This window comes from Ascidiella aspersa, chromosome 7 (assembly GCF_963924565.1).
Source record: "Ascidiella aspersa chromosome 7, kaAscAspe10.2, whole genome shotgun sequence".
NCBI classification, from domain to species: domain Eukaryota; kingdom Metazoa; phylum Chordata; class Ascidiacea; order Phlebobranchia; family Ascidiidae; genus Ascidiella; species Ascidiella aspersa.
The window spans coordinates 1,328,313-1,346,907 of record NC_139453.1 but is presented as its reverse complement, the minus strand read 5'-3'; the positions used below and the strand labels follow the sequence as shown (position 1 = coordinate 1,346,907).

Below are 18,595 nucleotides of genomic sequence, written 5' to 3'. Positions count from 1 at the left end.
AATATATTTGGCTTTAAAATTTAAATCCTAATGTAAATATAAAGTTTAAAATTACCACGCTTTGTTAATTTGAAACTTTAACTGGCATTTCATGAGGAATTGCTAATGCCATTTTATTTGGATCATTTTTATTGGATTGAATATGGTTTGAAGCCACGTTTAGTGTCGCAATTTTGTTCCCTGCTTTGCACATTTAAAGAGTGCAACCACAAATAAGAATCTGGGAAGCAAATAAAATAAATAAGAAAAAACAAAAAACCTTCTTAATTTTTTTTTGGTGCTTTTAATTATATCACTGTGTTACATGATATATGTTTGTAGTGGAATTATATGTGATGGTGGTAAAATAGTGCTTTATTTTGAAATTTTAGCAAATGGCGTATAATTATTTTATGGTGATATTATAATTATTTTATTTTTTCTTCTTAAATTTTATGAGAACACCTTAGGTGGCGATATTACTTTTGGTGTCATCTTTTCGTCACTATTAGCAAATGGTGACTCCTAAATGGACCCAACTTTGAATACACGGGCTTAGCAGAAGTGGCTTAAAATGATGATAACAAGAAAACCACTAAAATGACAACGAAGGATCCTACACCCCAGGACTTTAACAAAACATCTGAAAATAAGTTAATCTTACTTCTCAATCGCAACCAATGACCGATTTAAAGATCAAAATGTATTTCACAAGAAAGTGCATCAAGCAACAATGGTACAGAGAACTGCAGGAGGTCAGTAAAGAGCGTGACGTATCAAGTAAAACCAAATGCAGTCAGAGTTTGAACTGGTTCTTGTCGGGGTCAATATTTCAGTCGGTGCGCAACTTGATGTTGACGAGGTATGACGTCTTTGATTACGTCATATAAATAAAAACCCGATTGAGTGAGAAATATTGGAAAGACTGGACGGGGCTTTTTTGTAAGGACATTTATAAAGACTTCTAGTTTGCCTTTTCACTATTTGGAAACTTTTATTGTGTTTAGCAAATGAATGACGGTCGAAAATCGCTGGCAGAGAATATACGCGAAGATGTTTTATAATTTTGCAAAATGTTTCGCTTGTTCGCAAAACGCAAAAGTTAAGCAAAGACAAAGAAAAAGGGTATTTTGACTCATTTCGAGCTCTCTGCGTTATTTTCGAGCTCTGCGCTCAACAAATAAGTACAAGTTGCTACAAACGCTTTAACCTTAACCTCGGCGTAATAAACATTAATAACTTTGTTTTAAAATGGCTGTTGATCTTTTACTTTTAATAAGATTAATTTACTGATATCGTTAAAATCCCAGCTAGATTTTTACTATTTTTTTTGGCTCATTTTGAAATGTAAGGCGGCGTTTTAATTGCTGCAAAGCTGACGTAACAATCCGTAACCAAACATTGGAATATACGGGTGACGTCATAAATTTATAATCCAAAAAATATTTTTGTGCAACGTTAATCTGTTTTTTTTTTAATGCTTGCAATCTCAACTCATTCGAAAAGGTCTTTTATAAACATAGTTTAAATATAGAACCGTGTTAGGTTAAAAAAATGCGCAATTATTACGTTGTGACGTGCTATTACGTCACATTAGAGGAAATAAGTGCGAAATGCCGCTAAAAAGCGTCAGCACAAAATTAGTTTGTTGACCATTTTTAGCGGGAAATACCCTGAATCAAGAATGAAAAGAAGTTTAACAAATAAACGAAAAAAAAGAAGTTTAACAATAAAAGCAGGAAAGAAAATAGTAGAAACATGCAAAAAAATAGTGAACTGTGGAGCAATAGAAGCAAGTTTTAAAACAGTAACGTCAACTGCAAAGGGCGACGCAATTACGTCAGGCAACTAGGGGGGCTTTGAGGCAGAATTTACAAAAAGCTAAATTACAGACGATGTTCGATAAATCTGAACAATTTTGATCGTTTGGATTTGAAATACGAATGTTCTGAACAGTTAGGCTTCGTTTTAAGGTGGTTTTCAAAAATTAAAGCTAATGAATAAAGTTAAGGGCTTTCAAGTAAATTAACGAACCACAAAAGATGCAGATAAATATGTTGAAATTTAAAAAATTCAGATCGTTTGGCAAAACAAAGTAAATGTTTTCAACCAAGTTTACAAATGGTCGCGACATAAAAGATCAAGGTTCCGCTGCAAATACACAAACCAGGCGAACAGAAAACAGAGATGTTGTTAGTTGGTTTACCAACCACCACAAAGTGACATTTACAAGCGATGTGATTCTTCCTAAAAATAAAACAGTTAAATTAATATTGTTTTTTATGATTTTATTTTTTGTAAATAAAATTTGCTTTTATTTGAGTTTTGAAGCAAGATTTAAATTATATTCAAATACGGGAAGGATTCATTAATTTTTAACATTAAAAGCTTTTAAAGTTAGAAAAGTAGCTTTCGAAAACATAATTACTTGTTGTTGCTGTTTTTTTATACACTTAAATTAAATAAAATTATGAATAATTCTTTGGAGACATTAATATTCTACCATTACTGGCGAAAAAAAAACACTGAAAATAAGTTATGAATTCAGGATACATTATCGTGTACGTTAAACCAGCTGGAAAGTGTTTAATGCGGCAAGCTTTTTCGATACTTGCATTTTCGCGACTAATTAATTTTTCGTGGGAATAATTTCGAGGGTATTGCTTACATCGTAAATTAAGCTCAGAAAAAAGTTGTGAAACCGTTAATATTCATGGTCGGGGTTGTGATTAGACGTAGAAAGAAACAATAACCAGCAATATTGTACTGAATGTGTGATTTACCAAGACTACAACTTTATTTAACAAAACTTTGACTGTTGCTTAAATTGAAACTGTTTAGAATAAAAGAAAATTTCAGGGACAAAAAATTAAAACTTCATAAAAAGTAAACAAAAATGAATCATCCATAGCAGATGTGGCAAACCACTCAGATGCCAAGAGCCGCATTTCTTACTTAGTTAACCGCTAAGAGCCACACCTTACACACATGGAACGAAACAAAAGCCTGTAACTCCATTTCTTACTCACTCCCACAAAGCGATCGCTCGAAACGTGAAAAAAGTGCCTTAATTTTGTTAAATAGACAAAATTTTAATTTAGAAGGAGGCGCGACGCAAAAAAATACACATTTCCCGATATAATGTGATTTATCAATATTATTTCGGCATATTTTTTTGCGTTTAACTTGTTTCAAAAGTGTGACTTAACATAAACTGGCCTTAAGGCAAACAGTCTGATTCGGAACCGGCAATAATCCATACCTTAATCAAACGAATTTGAAACATTCTAAAAAATGATAAGTGCAACTTGAACGTAAGTATATAACTGAGTGAAGAGCCGCACACGGTTCCCGAGCCGCGGGTTGGCCACCCCGGATCCTCCATCGCTTTAAGAAATGTAAACATGATAAAACATTTCTCACCTGTGCATTAAACGGCCCGCCCTGTGATTTGCGGGGATTCCCCTTAAGCGTAACCTTCTGCAGCTTGGGGGGAACTTTCTTCTGTCGGTCGCTATGGTAACCGGGCTCCGAGGAACAAACGGAACCGGGGTCCGATGACGCGCCCTCCGTTGCTATGGATACAGACGTGTTGGTTCCTGAAGTTGAAATATTTAGTTACTTGATTTTTGAAAAATGAAAAGTGTCTAAAAACTTTTTGTGGGAATGTTATAGCAGTTGTTAGTTCTTTAAACTAGAAAGTCAAAAAATAGGATATTTAGAAGAAATCAGTTTTTTGCTTTCTGAAAAAATATCAAGAAAATTTAGCAATGTCTGTAGTGGGAATGAAAGTACTTTTTTAAATATTGCAAGTTGAAACAAATAAGTTCTCTACAGGGATAAAAAAGTAAGAGATTTGGAAGACAACAAATTGCGCAGCGAAGCCAAGAAACTCTGCTGTTGGTGCCGTTACTAAGTGATTTGTGCATTGGAAAATAGATACTGTTTCTATAGATATAGACGACAGACGTGTTTGTTCTTGTGAAGGAAAAAAATGTTTATAGTTACTTTCTTTTTTAATATTAAAGATTATTAAAAAAATACTTGTAATATTAAAAGAGAACCGTGTTGTGTTTACTTCCATTTGTAGATGCTTTTTGAAATATTTCAATTTTATATTAACAGGCTTTTTTAGGAATAATTAAAATTTAAAGATTTTAAAAGATAGCCATGTATATAGTTAAAAAAAAATGGAGTCGTTAATGACTTGATTGAATTATTTTGTTATTGAAAAATAGTTTTTGAATAATTATTTGTTTAGGTGTAAAAGCTGGATTTTATTTCGAAAACTAACTCTTCAAATATATATAATTATAATGTGCACTGTCAAGCGATTTACAATTATTACAACCTAATATTCGCAAAAACTTCCAAAATTAAACGTTTGATTCTTTAGTTTAAGGCCAAAATCCAACGGCCTAGCTTAGGGGGCTTGTAATGCTTTTCCAGCTCAAAAATGGTTACGTGTGCAAAAACTTAAAATATCCCGAATAAACAAGGAATGAATTTCGCGTGGAAAGGTCAGACAAAAAGGAAAACAGTGATTAAGGGATGGCAAATATTTATCTATAATGTCAGTATGGTGTGCAGTGATTCATTGGAGTAAACCTATATCACACAAATGCATCTTGAGTGACCTTTTAAAATGACTCTGCTTCTTCTTTTTATTCCTTAGATGTTTTTAATTCATCATCATATTATAAAGATAACTAATAAGATTTTGAAATAAACTCCACTAAGCTAGATACACTAGTGACACTGTTTCTGTGTATACGCAAAAAATAAAAAAAATTATAAGAAATATTTCAAAAACACCATTTTTTTTAAATCGTATATTAGACTTTTATTAGCGAGAATTTGTATTTTACTTCTATTCAATAGTTTTACATATCTCCAATGTTCTACTCGCATTACTGCCTGTAGTCCAAATATGGTACAACTACGAATTTTAGGTAAAAAAATATTTTTGAAGTGGTTAAAAACATAGGGCAACGTTTAATCTGTATTTGCACCGAATGAGGTGTTTTAATTCGCTTATTTAAAAAAATAACTTTTATAATGACTTTCTGACTTGACAAAGCAATGTTGTGCAAGAACTCGCCAACTTTACAATTTGTCAACAGTGGCACTTTTTAGTTTTTGAAAAAGATAAATGCGGCTATCAACCATAATTCATTATGGCTTTGTTGTCGAATATTTTGTTCCTTTTTTTCGTGTTGTACCAAGACGTTTAGACAATGGCACCAACTGAATGTGAATTTGCTGTTTATTGGTTTATTTCGATTTAACTAAGAAACATAACTTCTTGGGTAAACAGGCGCCACTAAATAAATATAGGGCCATGTGATTAGTGATTACCTTATTTAAAATGAGGCAAATGCGGATATTTACAGAGATTTTAAAATATATGAACCGATAAAGTTGCGCTTTAAAAATATTTTCAACAAATTACTTTATGTCCAATTTCTAATGGCCAAATTTCTTGTTTAAAAAAACGCATGTTCACAGATAATCGCAGACAGTCTCTATTGTTGACGCTCTTACAAGGTCATAATCACAGCGATTTGTGACGTCAAAAAGACGCTGTTGTTTGGACATAAAGACCCGAGGGCACAGGAGTCTGAGGTTTATTTCGATGTTGTAGTGTTTTGTGCAAAGCAAAAACACAAAATAGGGGAGTGTTTTACACCTTTGTGTAAATATGGAATTACGATGGGCTGGGCTTGGATTTTTTATATCTGAAAACATTATATTGTTTTAATTACTAATGTTATTTGGTATTAGTTTATGCACAAACTGCTGTACCAATCAACTGTTAAAACAGCGTGTATGGACGCCTTTACGAACAGGAAAAAAAATTATCTGCCAGAAGTGTTAAAATTTAATTAAATTATTCAGAATTTACACAAAATGTTTTCTACTTACAAATGGGTTTAAAAAATATTTTGTTTCTGTGATATACACATGACGGCTATTATCTAGAAGAGTAGAAATCAAGAGGCTATTAGAAAAACGAAAAATAGTTTTGGTTGTCATTAAAATGTTGAAATACAACTAAAAACTTCGGTACATAATCGGAAAAATAAAATAAACTACTGTAGATGCATAAATAATACATTAACCATTGTTCACAACAAATTCCATTGTAATAATAGCGTTGATAAAAATAGTTAAAAATATTGTTTTAAATTCACGAATTAATTCAAGGAAATAGTTTTGTTGACGCCAATGCTTAGTTACTTACAGAGTTCTCCTAATTGAGGAATAAAAAACTGCGGCTCGTCTTGCACATGACCTAGAGTGACCCCTTATCGCATTATGACATCACCGTCACGTGTGGATTACAGGTCACGTGACGTAACTTAATGCTACTTTAGCTCAAGAGGTTTGCCCGAGGGTGTACATCGGATGAGACGTGCGGTAGATAAGAAATTTAGAGTTTTAAGGGTTTTTACGAAGTTGGAAAATTACTGGGAAGTTAGGAGACATGAGATGTTAAGTCGTTTAGGAAACAGTTTAGGTCAGTGCTTTTCAACCCGTGGGATGGTACGCACTTGTGCGGATGAAAAAAAGTGTATAATGCGAATGACTGTGCGGATGAAAATGGTGCATATTAATATTTTTCATTAAACGGGTTATTATAAAACTTTCCTGTTTAACATTTACATCGAAGCACATTTTCACTTTGTTTTAATTTAAATCACAAAACTTTTGCTGAAGTAAAAAAAAACTTTTTTTTACAATAGGACGTTTTGTTTCTATAATTTAAAACGAGATACGAATTACAATTGTTACTAATTTGTTAATTGCAATTTTTATTTCTTTATTTATTTTTTTTTTCTCTTTTGCAATTTTTATTGAATTTTTTAAATAAAATAAAATTTTGCAAAAAAAAAAGGATAAAAAACTCACGCGAATGCTCTTTGGTCGAATTCGTGCCGTGTGACGTAACACTGCCAATGCCTTCGTCACTATCGCTGGCGATGACGTCAGAAATTTTCTCGGCGGTGACGTCACACAGGCTCCCCCTGACGTCATCGGGTTGCGATCCAGGGGGAACCCCGTCTTGGAGACAATATCCAGCCGACCAAGTTCGGGCGTTGTTACTCGCGTTCTGATTGGTCGAGTCGGTGAGGAGGGATTGCATGTCACCTTGTGATTGGTCGGCTCCGTGCCCGGAGTGAAGTTGACCTGGGGTTACAACGTTAGGAGGTTTAACTTCACCACAATTAATTATAAAATGCTGGAGTTTGTCCTGGATTTTTTTTGGACCAAAATTTTAGGCTAAATAAACACTATCTGTGCTGATACTACAGATTTATAGGATTTTAGATTTAATTTAGAATCCTTTGTTTTTAGCGAAATAAGGAGCTAAGAAAGGTCACTTATTCAACTTTTTTACTTACCATGCGTGATTTTGTTTTTTATTTATTTATATAAGGAACTTACCATGAGTAATTGCGTTGACGCTGGAGGCACGTGTTGCGTGTGGCGCCGCGTAGTGGTCAACAAGTGAGCTGCTCGTGCAAGGTTCGTCCTCACTACGCACTCTAGTGGTAAAAATAAATATATTTTTTAAACAGGGGAGCTCGACACATTTACAGAGAAGTATAACACCACAGAAAAGCACGATGAGATGAATCAATGGTAACTTAACAAAAAGCAATTAGTTTAAAGCAAATTTTCTTCCAACACAGACTGTATTTTTAGAAAGTTTATTTTTTTTTAAGAAAAAAAAAAAATTTTGTGGTTGGAATAAATTTTTTCAGTGATAACGTCATAACACAAGTAGACTTAATTAGTGTTTAACCCTGACGTCATTAACGGCCCTGACGCAACAACCGGCACCAACGGCAGCCGTTTAACAAGTTAATTTGTCGTAGATGTTTCGTGTCGTAAGTTTTCTTCTGCGTGAAATATTTTGTTATAAGGTGAATGATTTTTTTTCTATAAATGCCAAAACAAGCGCTCACGCTATTTCTTGTGTTTTGGTCAAGAAAGTCACACAATAAAGTTAAAATTCCAGGCAAAAGGATGTTGACATTCCCAACTTGAACTAGCTAGCGCGACCTAAACAATGGGACGCGAGACGCGAATGCATTACGTCACAATTGGTTTGAGGAAATTGCGAATCATTTTCTCACGATCATCGAAGATCGAACAATGACGATATTAGAAATGACGAAGAAAGAACCTGGAGGTGACAACAATTCTTAGGGATGAAGGTTTATAGAGATATGAGATAAGAACATTTCTATTTGTCTCATCACGTAAAGCAGCGCTTTTAAGCTTTTTTAGATTCGTTATTTTTATTTGAAGTAATAACTTCAATCAACCAATTAAACAAAGGCAATTATAGGTTTGCTGAAACAATTTTGTGTCTATTTCTTACACGGGCGCATGAGAAACATTGATTTTCTTATAGAAGCTGCGTCCAAAAAGCCTTAAAAACAAAATTTATTCATAATGATGACTAGACATACTTTCGCTAGACCAAACATAAGTATAACAAGTCTTTCGACTTTATTTTGAATTTTTTTGAAGTAAAACTTTAAACCAAAATACCTTTTCCGTGAGTTTTGTCAGTTAGAAATAGTAAAAACTTTACGCATAAACAGTTGTTTTTTTTAACATGAAACTGGTTTATTTTGGAGTTCTGGGGATATTTCAAGTTATTTTTATGGAAATATCAGATAAACAATTGGCATTAGACCAGAAAAAAACAGACCCCTTAAAAAAAAAAGATAATTTTTTTTTATTAACTTTTATACAACTTGTTGAACAACTAGACCTAAAATCCATTTTAAGTTTTTACCCGACCTACCTCCTCATAGAATTCTCACGATGGTGAACAACTATACTCGGTAAACTATCCCTTGCCCTCATCCGATCACTGGATGAGTGAAAGCCTTCGTTCACGAAACCGTTCTCCTGAAAAACAAGAAAGATATATAATAGAGCAGTGGTCAGCAAACTGTTGGCCGCGAGTTGTAGTTGTGGGCCACTTGAGCCATAAATTCATTGCACTTTATTTTAAAAGTTTGCGTGGCATAGAATTTTGAAATTGGCTCAGTTTGGAAAGGCCTACGTGCCAAATATGGTCCTGAGAGCCTGTCAAACTATATTTTTCGCCAACTCAAACTGTATGCAATTGAAAAAATTTTCCATTGTTTTATAGTCTGTTTTACATTATGATATGGCAGTGTTTTGGGCATAAAGGCGTCGCGTAATATTCTACCTTAAAATCAAATATCCTGAATCCGCCATTTGTTTCGTAGTGATTTTACGTAGTGGGCCTTCAATAACTCTGAAAACAGTTCTTTGGGCCGCGACACAAAAAGTTTGCCGACCACTGTCATAGAGCAAGAAGTTTGTGAATTATGCTGATATTTTGCTTGTACCGCTATTTTCACTGTGCTCGGACCAATGTCAGGGGAAAAAGCTACTTAATATTGCTGGTTATCTTTAATACATTTTTTCGTGCGAAGTCATTTTAAACAACTCTAGTCAGACTACGGCCTACAAAATAACGAGTGCGTATTAAAACGTCATTATTAGGATGGTGTCGATTAACTCGAAATATTTGGCTTTAACATTCATTAACAAGCTGCATGTCAGATCCGTGCATAGTGCACCTAAGAAAGATTTAAGATCTGTGTTGATGCATTAATTGTGGAAGGCCACAAATTTTAGCTAACTTTTTTTTAGTCAACATTAGGATGCCAGGTAACTGACATTTTAAACCGATCCCCGATATTTTGGTAAAAAAAGTATCGTGATCCAATTCGATACCAAATGACGTCATTGTTATGCTTAAACAAGCAAATTAAATGGAATTGCAACATCCAACGGTAATTTTATAGAATACTAGGCCAACATTTGCTGTAGCGCTATATAACAAGCATCCCGGTGGACAAGGTTTGGAACATTACACTTAGGTCATTCTCTACTTCCAACCCGAATATAATTATTATTGTTACATAACAAGCGTTATATAACCATGAAACGTTCGAATGTAGGGTACTCAGGATAATTACACTAACATTTGATTGGCGCTATAGTTAACTTTCGAGTTTGTTTTTACTAATTTTCACCGAGCCGTATCGTCAAATATAGTGAAAATGCGGCAAGTAATATTAGAATTGAATAGCAGGTATCAAAAAATTATCCAAAAAGAATATATATCACTTGGTACCGTTTTCTGAAAATGGATAGCCAATAAATCAAGCAAAGCTGATGAAGTTTAAAAATTATATTACTCTGTGAATAATATAGAAAGATGATTTCCACTGGTTTAACATCTTGGAAAGTAACAACTGCTTCCACCTAATGTAAAATCCGACTCGTGATTTTTCTTACATAATTTCTGGCCACGGCGTACGCGCCACAAACGGAAGTTTGATAATAAAGCGTGGTATATAATCGATGACGTGCGGTATTGTCAGATTTGAGCGTCACGATCACAACACAAAACACAGCTGATTGTCGTAAACAAGGCAAGTTCGTGCAGATTTTGAGGAAGCCGCGAGCTCAAAGTTTTGTTTTTAAACTGGGCTAACTGAAGTTTAAGCTTTATCGATTTTGGCACATTTTATAAATCTGTATTCATTAAAATGTCTTCAATGTGTACTACACAATGAAAAATGGACTCTACTTAACAAAATTATTTTATAACTACGAATGTTAACATATTAATGCCAAACTGAATATATTATTCTTTAAAATTTGCGCTTTACAGTATAATTTACTTAAATTTTTCTTTTAAGTAAATTTTACTTACGAAAAGCTTCATTAATAAGAAATGCTGAAAGTTTGTTTTTTGATCTGGCCTAACTAAAGTTTTAAGATTGATCGTTTGTTGCAACTAACTTTAATAAATGGTTTTAATGTGACAAAAAAGTAGAAATAAAACTGTAAGCATAAGATATTAATGCAAAACTGAACAAACCTCTTTGAAATACATTAAAACTTGCCACACATTACAGTAAAATTTATTTTTATTTTTTTACAGTAATTTTTTTTGTTGGGAAATTTTTTTTTTTTTTTTAAATCAAATTTTCACCTCTAAAAATATTTTAATACATAAAATAAATGCTTAAGTCTTTAAGAGGATTAAAATGCCAGTTCCTTTGTAATACTTGACATGGCATTACAACAGAAGCCTCTACAAACTGTGTATTAAGATACAAGCCAGCTAAAAGATGGTTTTTCGACGAAACCGCTTTTATATCAGGTAAGCACCAGGTTTTATCGCGAGGTTGGATCAGGATTAAACGCAACACACACTTGTCTGTCTCCACATAATCCCTTCCACATATTATAACCTTAAGTAGCTGGAGAGACGAGGCGACATTAAGGCGCATTAAGGTTTCCTTTGAGCGACTGCAATGTCAAAACACGAACTGGTGCTGGTGAGAGGAAAACAAAAGAAAATAGGACCGAAAACTGCATAACTGCTCAAATCGTTATTTTTACACCTTTTGCTTGACGTTTTGCAGATGCAAGTTAGGTAGTTATATATCTAACCTTTCAAAAAATTATCTTTAAAAAACAACGCCTATTTTTTTTTTAAATTTGAATTCAACATACAATTTTTTCTTGAAATGAATCTAAACCAGAAAACAGCTGATTTACCGTACGTTTTTTCGCTGTCTTCTGATATCATCCAAGTATTGCAAAACATTTTAATTATTTGTTTTTTTTCGTTTCAAGTACAGCAATATCATATTGTTTTACTTACAACTTCAAATTGTTGCTTGCTGAGGGCGATAGCTCTTTCGAGGTCGGTTTCGTAACTTGGTTTCTTTTCGTTTTCCAAAGCTTTCCGAAGTTCCTCATCGAAACCCAGACCCAGGTCACTGCCAAGGTGAACGCGCAGCTGCTTGATTTCAAACTAGAATAAAAATAAAATATGGTAAAACTTGCAAATCTTGTCAATGTACAAACTTTTAAATTGTTGTCAATGTACAAGATTTACAACTGACTGGCGTTAATTACACCTTTTTTTTTTCCAGAAACACATATATTTGATGACAGAAATAGTCTTGATAGATTTAATAAAACCAAGTAGAAATTAATTTGATTTACTTTCAGTCAGCCTTTCAATACAATTAAAATATTAATAATTTCAAATTTGAATCCAACTTTATAAGAAGTGAAATCGGTAAGACAAACCAAGATATGTAAATTAAAGAAGCTTAGTTATAAACATTTGGGTTTTACCATCACTCTTGATAACATATTATAAAAAAATAAGAAAAATAAATGCAAAATGCATTGTAATTTTTTTTAAATTTTTTAATATACATAATTTAGCCAACAAGTATTAAATGGCTGTGAAAAGGTATTTTTTTTTGGTTAAACTCACTTCTTTCTCCATAACTTGTCTAGTTAGTCGTTGGTTCAAAACTTGGATTTCTGTTTGTCCACTTTCATTCTTTGAAAGCTGGCTTCTGTAGTCACGCCTCACTAGGCTTACATAGTCTACAAAAAAGTTGGGTGTTAAACAAACAATTAAGGGGATTACATATAAAAAAGTAATTTAACAGGACTTGGTTAAATACTGCAGAAAATCTTATAAAACACTGTTAACTTATATCCAAAAACAGTAAAAACCCTTTATTTTATTCAAAAATAAAAAAAAAAGTGTTTTTTACTTAGTTGTTACACATGGACAAAGCAATAGGGTAAAACTCTAAATTAATCTATTACATAAAATTTTTTTTATAAAATATATTTAAAGCATCTTGTTGAAAGAAGCGCACCAGCTGTAAAACCTTTTAATGAGTCAGCCAGGAATTTAATCACATTACATCATAGAAGCATTTAGATAGCATCACTTACGTTAAAGGACAAAGCACAAACAACTCTACATAATGAGCTATTTGGTAGCTATAGGGCTTTGTAAACAATTGGTTTTAAATAAACTTGTTTCACAATTTTCTTTCTTTTATTAAAGTGTTATTCTCGCAATTTAAAAACAACCAACTTGATGTATGGTTAACCAATGTAAAAAATTCAGCAATCATATAATTTATATTACCGTAGTTTTGTTGTATGTTATGTAAAGAAAACCTAATTCTGCTGAATTATAATATATTGACATACAAGTGTATGAACTTTTTCAGGCAAATATCGGACATTTCTTAGCAAATTAGGTTGGTATTATCACCAGCTGTGCTATTTAAACCAACACTTTCATGTAAACCTTAGAAGTAAGATTGATTTGAACACTTTGAAACAACACAATGCTTAATATGCAGAGGTGTGTTAGCCAGACAATGATTTCAATGGTAAACAACAGAGTGCAGATGGTTTAGTGTTTCAGCTGCATAAAGAACAACAAGCCCTGGGGCGCAACTTGTAGGTTATGCAAGCTCTAGTTGCCATTAGGGGATTCTTATCACATAGATAAAGTGAAAATGAATCACTTTAAAGGGAATTGGCATTTTAAATTTGGCAAAATTTTTTATCTGTTTAATAAATACTAAACTAAAAAAATAATGAAATTCTTATCACATAGATAAATTGTAAAATAAATCACTTTTTGAAGAGAATATAATGTTTCAGATTTGGCAAAACTTTGTGACTGTTTACTAAATACTATCTAAAAAAAATTGAATTCTCATTGCATTGCATGGATAGAATGAAAAATAAATCAACTTTTGAAATATGTTACACTAAAAAAATTCACTAAGGTTTACTTAATGTTGAAAATCAAATTAAAATTCCCTTATACAACAAGGGAAATGAGCTTACATAAAAATGTAAACATTACCACTTGTAGAAAGAAATACCGGTCTGCAACTGAATCAAAACCAATCATTTCGTTATAATACAAATTGACAAAAAAGCAAAATTAAGTCATGCAAATGTTAACCGCATAAATATTAAATAATGTAATATACTAACAATTTTACTCACATTCAACAAGACTGTAAATCCTGACGAATCGAAATACAATGATGAGAGCCATGGCATCGAACGGGCTTTTGTATCCAGCTGCTAAAGTAGCAGCAAGGTTTATGGCAAGCGCTACAGTAACCACTGCACAGTCAATTACCTACAATAAAACAAAATGTTAGCTACTGTCCAACTAAAAAGTCATATTACAACAAATCAAAACCTAGTTGCACTGTATACAACAGAATAAGCTAGGTAGCTACCCTCTTAATGTACTTTTACAGGTAAAAATAAAAATTTGAGATTGCTTAAGAACTGTTTGGAATCTCACATACTCTCTAAAATGGTTAAATGGTTAAGTTTTTATGTTTGTTTTAAAAAAAAGTTAGCTACTGTCCGACTAAAACATCATATTACAACAAATTAAAACCTAATTGTTCTGTATATATACCACAGAATAAGCTTGAAATGTGGATTCTTATGCTGCCAATACCTCAAATTAGTACAAATAACAAAAACCTTTCATTCCGGTCAAAAGACACAGAGATTTTTCATATAGGTAGAGCATACTTTAATTACTGATAAAAAGGCCCAAACACAAAACAGATAGAATCTTTAATTAAAAGCAAATTAAACATTAAAGTTATTACGTAAGGTACCAGCAACATTAGGAATATGCAGCTTACACAATATTTGGTAAGGCAGGCCAATACTTGGATTTTTTAGCAGTTATACTTGTACTGTGGTAGCCATATATCTTATTAGGGTGGCATTATTGTCGGTCAGTAGAAATTCAAGGGTTTCACTTATGTGAGAGTTATTGTACTAGGGTTGGGAGTATATGAACACAATATCCAACTTAAGAGAAACCACTTTGTAATGGCCAAAACTTTAGCACTTAACAAGCAGTACCGAACAAAATTGAAACTTTTTGAAAATTATTGAAGCATGATGTTTATTTTTAAGGCCAACAATTCTCCTAAATTAGTGGAAAAACATTACAATCTTGAAACTGTTCTCCAAGCACAAAAACGCACCATAAAATATGTTTTACATTTAGTTGCACAAGTAGAAAAGTATATATAAAAAACAAAACTAAAAAAATGATAAGATTATTATCAATTTTAATGTTTAATTTTTTTTTTCTATTTCATTCATAGCCTGTAGAAAAATAACGGTAAAATGTTGTATTATTATTTTCATAAAAAGGCAGTAAACCATGATTAAAGGACTGTGTAACATCACATGCAAAAACAGGAAATATAAAAAGCCTGGCTGGTTTCAAAGCACCTAACAATTGCTGAGCTAACTAATTGAGGGTAAATGAAGCGTAACGCTGAACTGGAGGCCCAAGCCCAACCTATTGGCTTGTAAGCCCAGGGCATTCTAACACTTTGTCTAATTATATGTTTTTACAGCATCTTAGCAATTAGGTATAACATCAATACATTTTTAAGAACAAAAACATACTATTTTATTTACACCTAAAACTTGGAATGATTTCATATTACACATAAGGGCAAAGCTGTGTTTTGATTAAAGGGAGGAAAATAGGACAAGTTCATAACCCAACTAACTTACCACCTTTGACCACTAAAAATATATAAAAGTAATAAAAAAAACTGTCCACATTTAAAAAAAAGCCCACATTTTATTAATAAGCAAAACACTTGAAATGGATATCAATCAAAACCACCATGTAAGTTGTCGCTCAATAAAGGAACACAGACATCAAACTACTAATTCAACTTTCATTTAAGAACCTCATGTTTTAAAGTGGTATTTGACACTAATTGATGCAGACATATTTGGTGATTTTCACTACTTGTACAACATTAGCATGTTTGGAATTTCTACTTACAGCCACTAGACTTTTGACGATGTGAATTTTCCAAGCGAACACCCTCAGAATAATCTAAAATAGGAAGTAGTAAGCTATTAGAATTAAATGAATGTTTAAAAATATTTTTTTCTTGAAACTGCAGAATACCACAGCGCATCAAAAATAGATCTTGTATGTTTTAAAAGTAGCTGTTTTAAAAAACAGATTTATTTTAAAGAATGTTAAATATACCTCATTACTTTAAAAGTATACATTAGGACTTAAAAAAGTATGTATAGCAGGTTTAAATTAATTAAAAAAGGCATTACTAATTTAAATATTTATTTTTTTAGAAACAACTCCAGTGGCCTACCTCTAAAAAGAACAAACATAGCATTGAGAAGCTTGTCCAGTGTAAGGCCATTGCAACCGAACCGGCTGCATTTTTATCATCCGACTTTAAGTTTTCACTGCTTGGCTGACTATCAGGGTCTAGTAAAAACAATAGTAAAGTAAAACCAAGTCTTTTTATAAAAGTAAAAAAGAAGCATTTCGTTTAAAGTAGATGGGCATGTACTCTATTTTTAAGGTGTTTTGAAGGCCTGAATCGTTGATTATTTTTTTTACATATTTCAAAAATAATTAATACAAAAACTTGCTTCATAGATTTAGAACTGTGGTAGACAGGTTGTTTGGCTTTTATGGGTAAATACAAGGAATATTGTGAACTTTTCAATGGACATTCTTATAATTAAAGTAACAAATGTACCTGTCAGCAAACCTAAGTCCATTAGCAGCTCAGCAAGCAGTAGAAGCATGACAATTAGAGTTGCAAAGATAACGTACACGTAAAACCAGCCATTTGAAAGAAAGCGTCGCAACTTTTTGGCACCTAGTAAACAAATAGAAATAAATACAATCAATATATGAGATCCTAAAGCAGGTTATATTTTTAAACAAACAAAAGCGCAATTGAGATTGGAAGTATTTACCAAAGGTCACCTTCTACTCCGATGTTGTTACCTGCATTGCAAGGTGAATCTCTCCTTCTTGAAACATTAATTTCCTCACTTTCATGGCGTTGGAGGCAACAAAACAAACAACTTTCACTAAAAATAGTTCAAATTTAAATTTGGCTGATGTAAAATGAAAATATTGCATAAATAACGAAATATTTTTTTGTACACAGTTTCTATCCAATGGTGAAATTAAGCAATTCACTGACTTTCTTTATATCTAAATATGTATTGAATAAAATTGAAAAATAAATCAGAACTGCTATAAAAATGGAAAAGTGAAACATTTAGGAATATGATTAAGCATTAAATTAATTTAATATTAGTAAGAAAGAAAACACTATATACATTTTAGAAGACTTACAGTTAAAATACCTCATTTATTTTAGAACTTTTTGTCGATTAAAGCAGTTTACAATGTGCCACATAAACATTACATTTTTACCAATTAAAAAAAAAATATTAACAAAAATCTTGAAAGAAAGTGGAAAACACCTACTTTGAATCGTCATTATCATCTGCTAACTCAGGGTTGGGTCTCGGAGGTGAAGTAACTTGAGTGTAAAGCCCGTTCATTGCTTCGGACGAAGTTTGATCGGTGTTGTGAGAAATCCTCGACTTGGCCTTGCTTGAAATCTCGGATGAAGTGTCGACCAGAATTTCATCTGCGTCAACTCTGAAAATTACAAGGTTGTTAAAATAGTAAACTTTTCAAAATGGAAACTTCTTAAAGGCCATTGATAGTCTAAAATAATAAATTCACTTAGAAATGTTGGACACAATTGTTATTGTTCTGAGGTTTCTATTCTGAAGATGATACAAGCTCGTATCGAAACTTTTTTATGAAGATGATGTTTATCTACTCTACATTTTTGGCTTTGCAATTTATTATTGAGCTACATTACAGATCCGTGCATAGTGTACACAAGTGATAGTCACTATTACAATTAAGCATTGGTAAAAAAAGTGTATTCATAAAAAATTATTAATATATCACACAACTGGTAATAAATTAATTCCTAAGTTTCACCACACAAACTGAACTTTCAGACGATATAATTGTAAATAAAAAAGGTTCAATACCTTGTGTGTTTTTCTGGGGGGAAATTCATTTAGTATTTGGGCTTGTAAGGGGGAAATTCGAAAAAAAAACTTTGAGAACCACTGGGTGAAGCGTAGACTGTGAGTTAGTGTTTGTGTTTGACTTGTCAAGTATTATCATATTTATTCTCAATTTTAATTTTGACAACTGGTTTTGTTACTGTACCCCTAATATGTTATGTTAGCGCCCTAATATGTTATGTTAAATTTCTGCTTTTTTTTCTAGGTGAACAAGCTTAACTTACCTCATTTCAGACATCATTGTGGAAAATTACGTCCAACGATTCCAAAAATCCGATAAATCCGAATATCTTTTGCGTAGCGTCAGTCGCTAACCTTTACTTTAAATGCTTGTTCTTATTCAATGAACTTCACATTTTGGCGAGAAAAAAAAGAAAAAAGCAATCGAAGTAACGTGGTGCTTACCCCATTATGATACTTTATGGAATGTTCATCCACCAAACTCATTTATTTCATTTATTAGCTCCACAAATTGATTAATGTTGAGAAGAATAGAGACGTGTGGAAATATTTTACTTCTAGTCACCATCGGACAGCTAACACCCTAATTCGACTAAAGAAGAACAAGTTTTTGCTTTCACACAAAGCAGGGCTGTGTAGTCGATGCCAGACTCGGGACTCTGCGGAGTCGGCTGAATATCCATCTTTAATTACGCATATTGTCGGAATACATGTTCTATAGCAGGGGTGGAAATACACACAATATAACGTCATACTCTGGAGGTATAAAACAAATAAGCTAACAGACTTATTA

At 32.5% G+C, this 18,595-nt stretch overlaps 1 protein-coding gene across 1 annotated transcript; it reads right to left on the bottom strand.

Moving 5' to 3' along the window:
• Positions 1–1,362: 1,362 nt before the first annotated feature.
• LOC146137198 (uncharacterized) lies at positions 1,363–18,163 on the bottom strand. The gene is made up of 14 exons (XM_083393973.1): positions 18,066–18,163; positions 17,219–17,395; positions 16,727–16,812; positions 16,473–16,595; positions 16,077–16,195; positions 15,743–15,796; positions 13,903–14,041; positions 12,347–12,462; positions 11,720–11,872; positions 8,804–8,910; positions 7,429–7,529; positions 6,892–7,170; positions 3,403–3,578; positions 1,363–2,226 (listed from the first exon to the last, which is right to left on the bottom strand). Exons 1-14 carry the CDS (start codon positions 18,080–18,082, stop codon positions 2,206–2,208), a joined length of 1,668 nt encoding a protein of 555 aa, XP_083250099.1. The 5' UTR covers positions 18,083–18,163; the 3' UTR covers positions 1,363–2,205.
• Positions 18,164–18,595: the final 432 nt, after the last annotated feature.

What these genes read in the sequence shown, in the direction of transcription:
- LOC146137198 (XM_083393973.1), bottom strand. An exon ending in TATGTTTGTTCTTTTTAGAG is followed by an intron (nt 15,797 to 16,076) that starts GTAGGCCACTGG and finishes TTCCTATTTTAG; the next exon opens with ATTATTCTGAGGGTGTTCGC. An exon ending in GCGGGCCGTTTAATGCACAG is followed by an intron (nt 2,227 to 3,402) that starts GTGAGAAATGTT and finishes TTTTATTTTTAG; the next exon opens with GAAGAATCACATCGCTTGTA.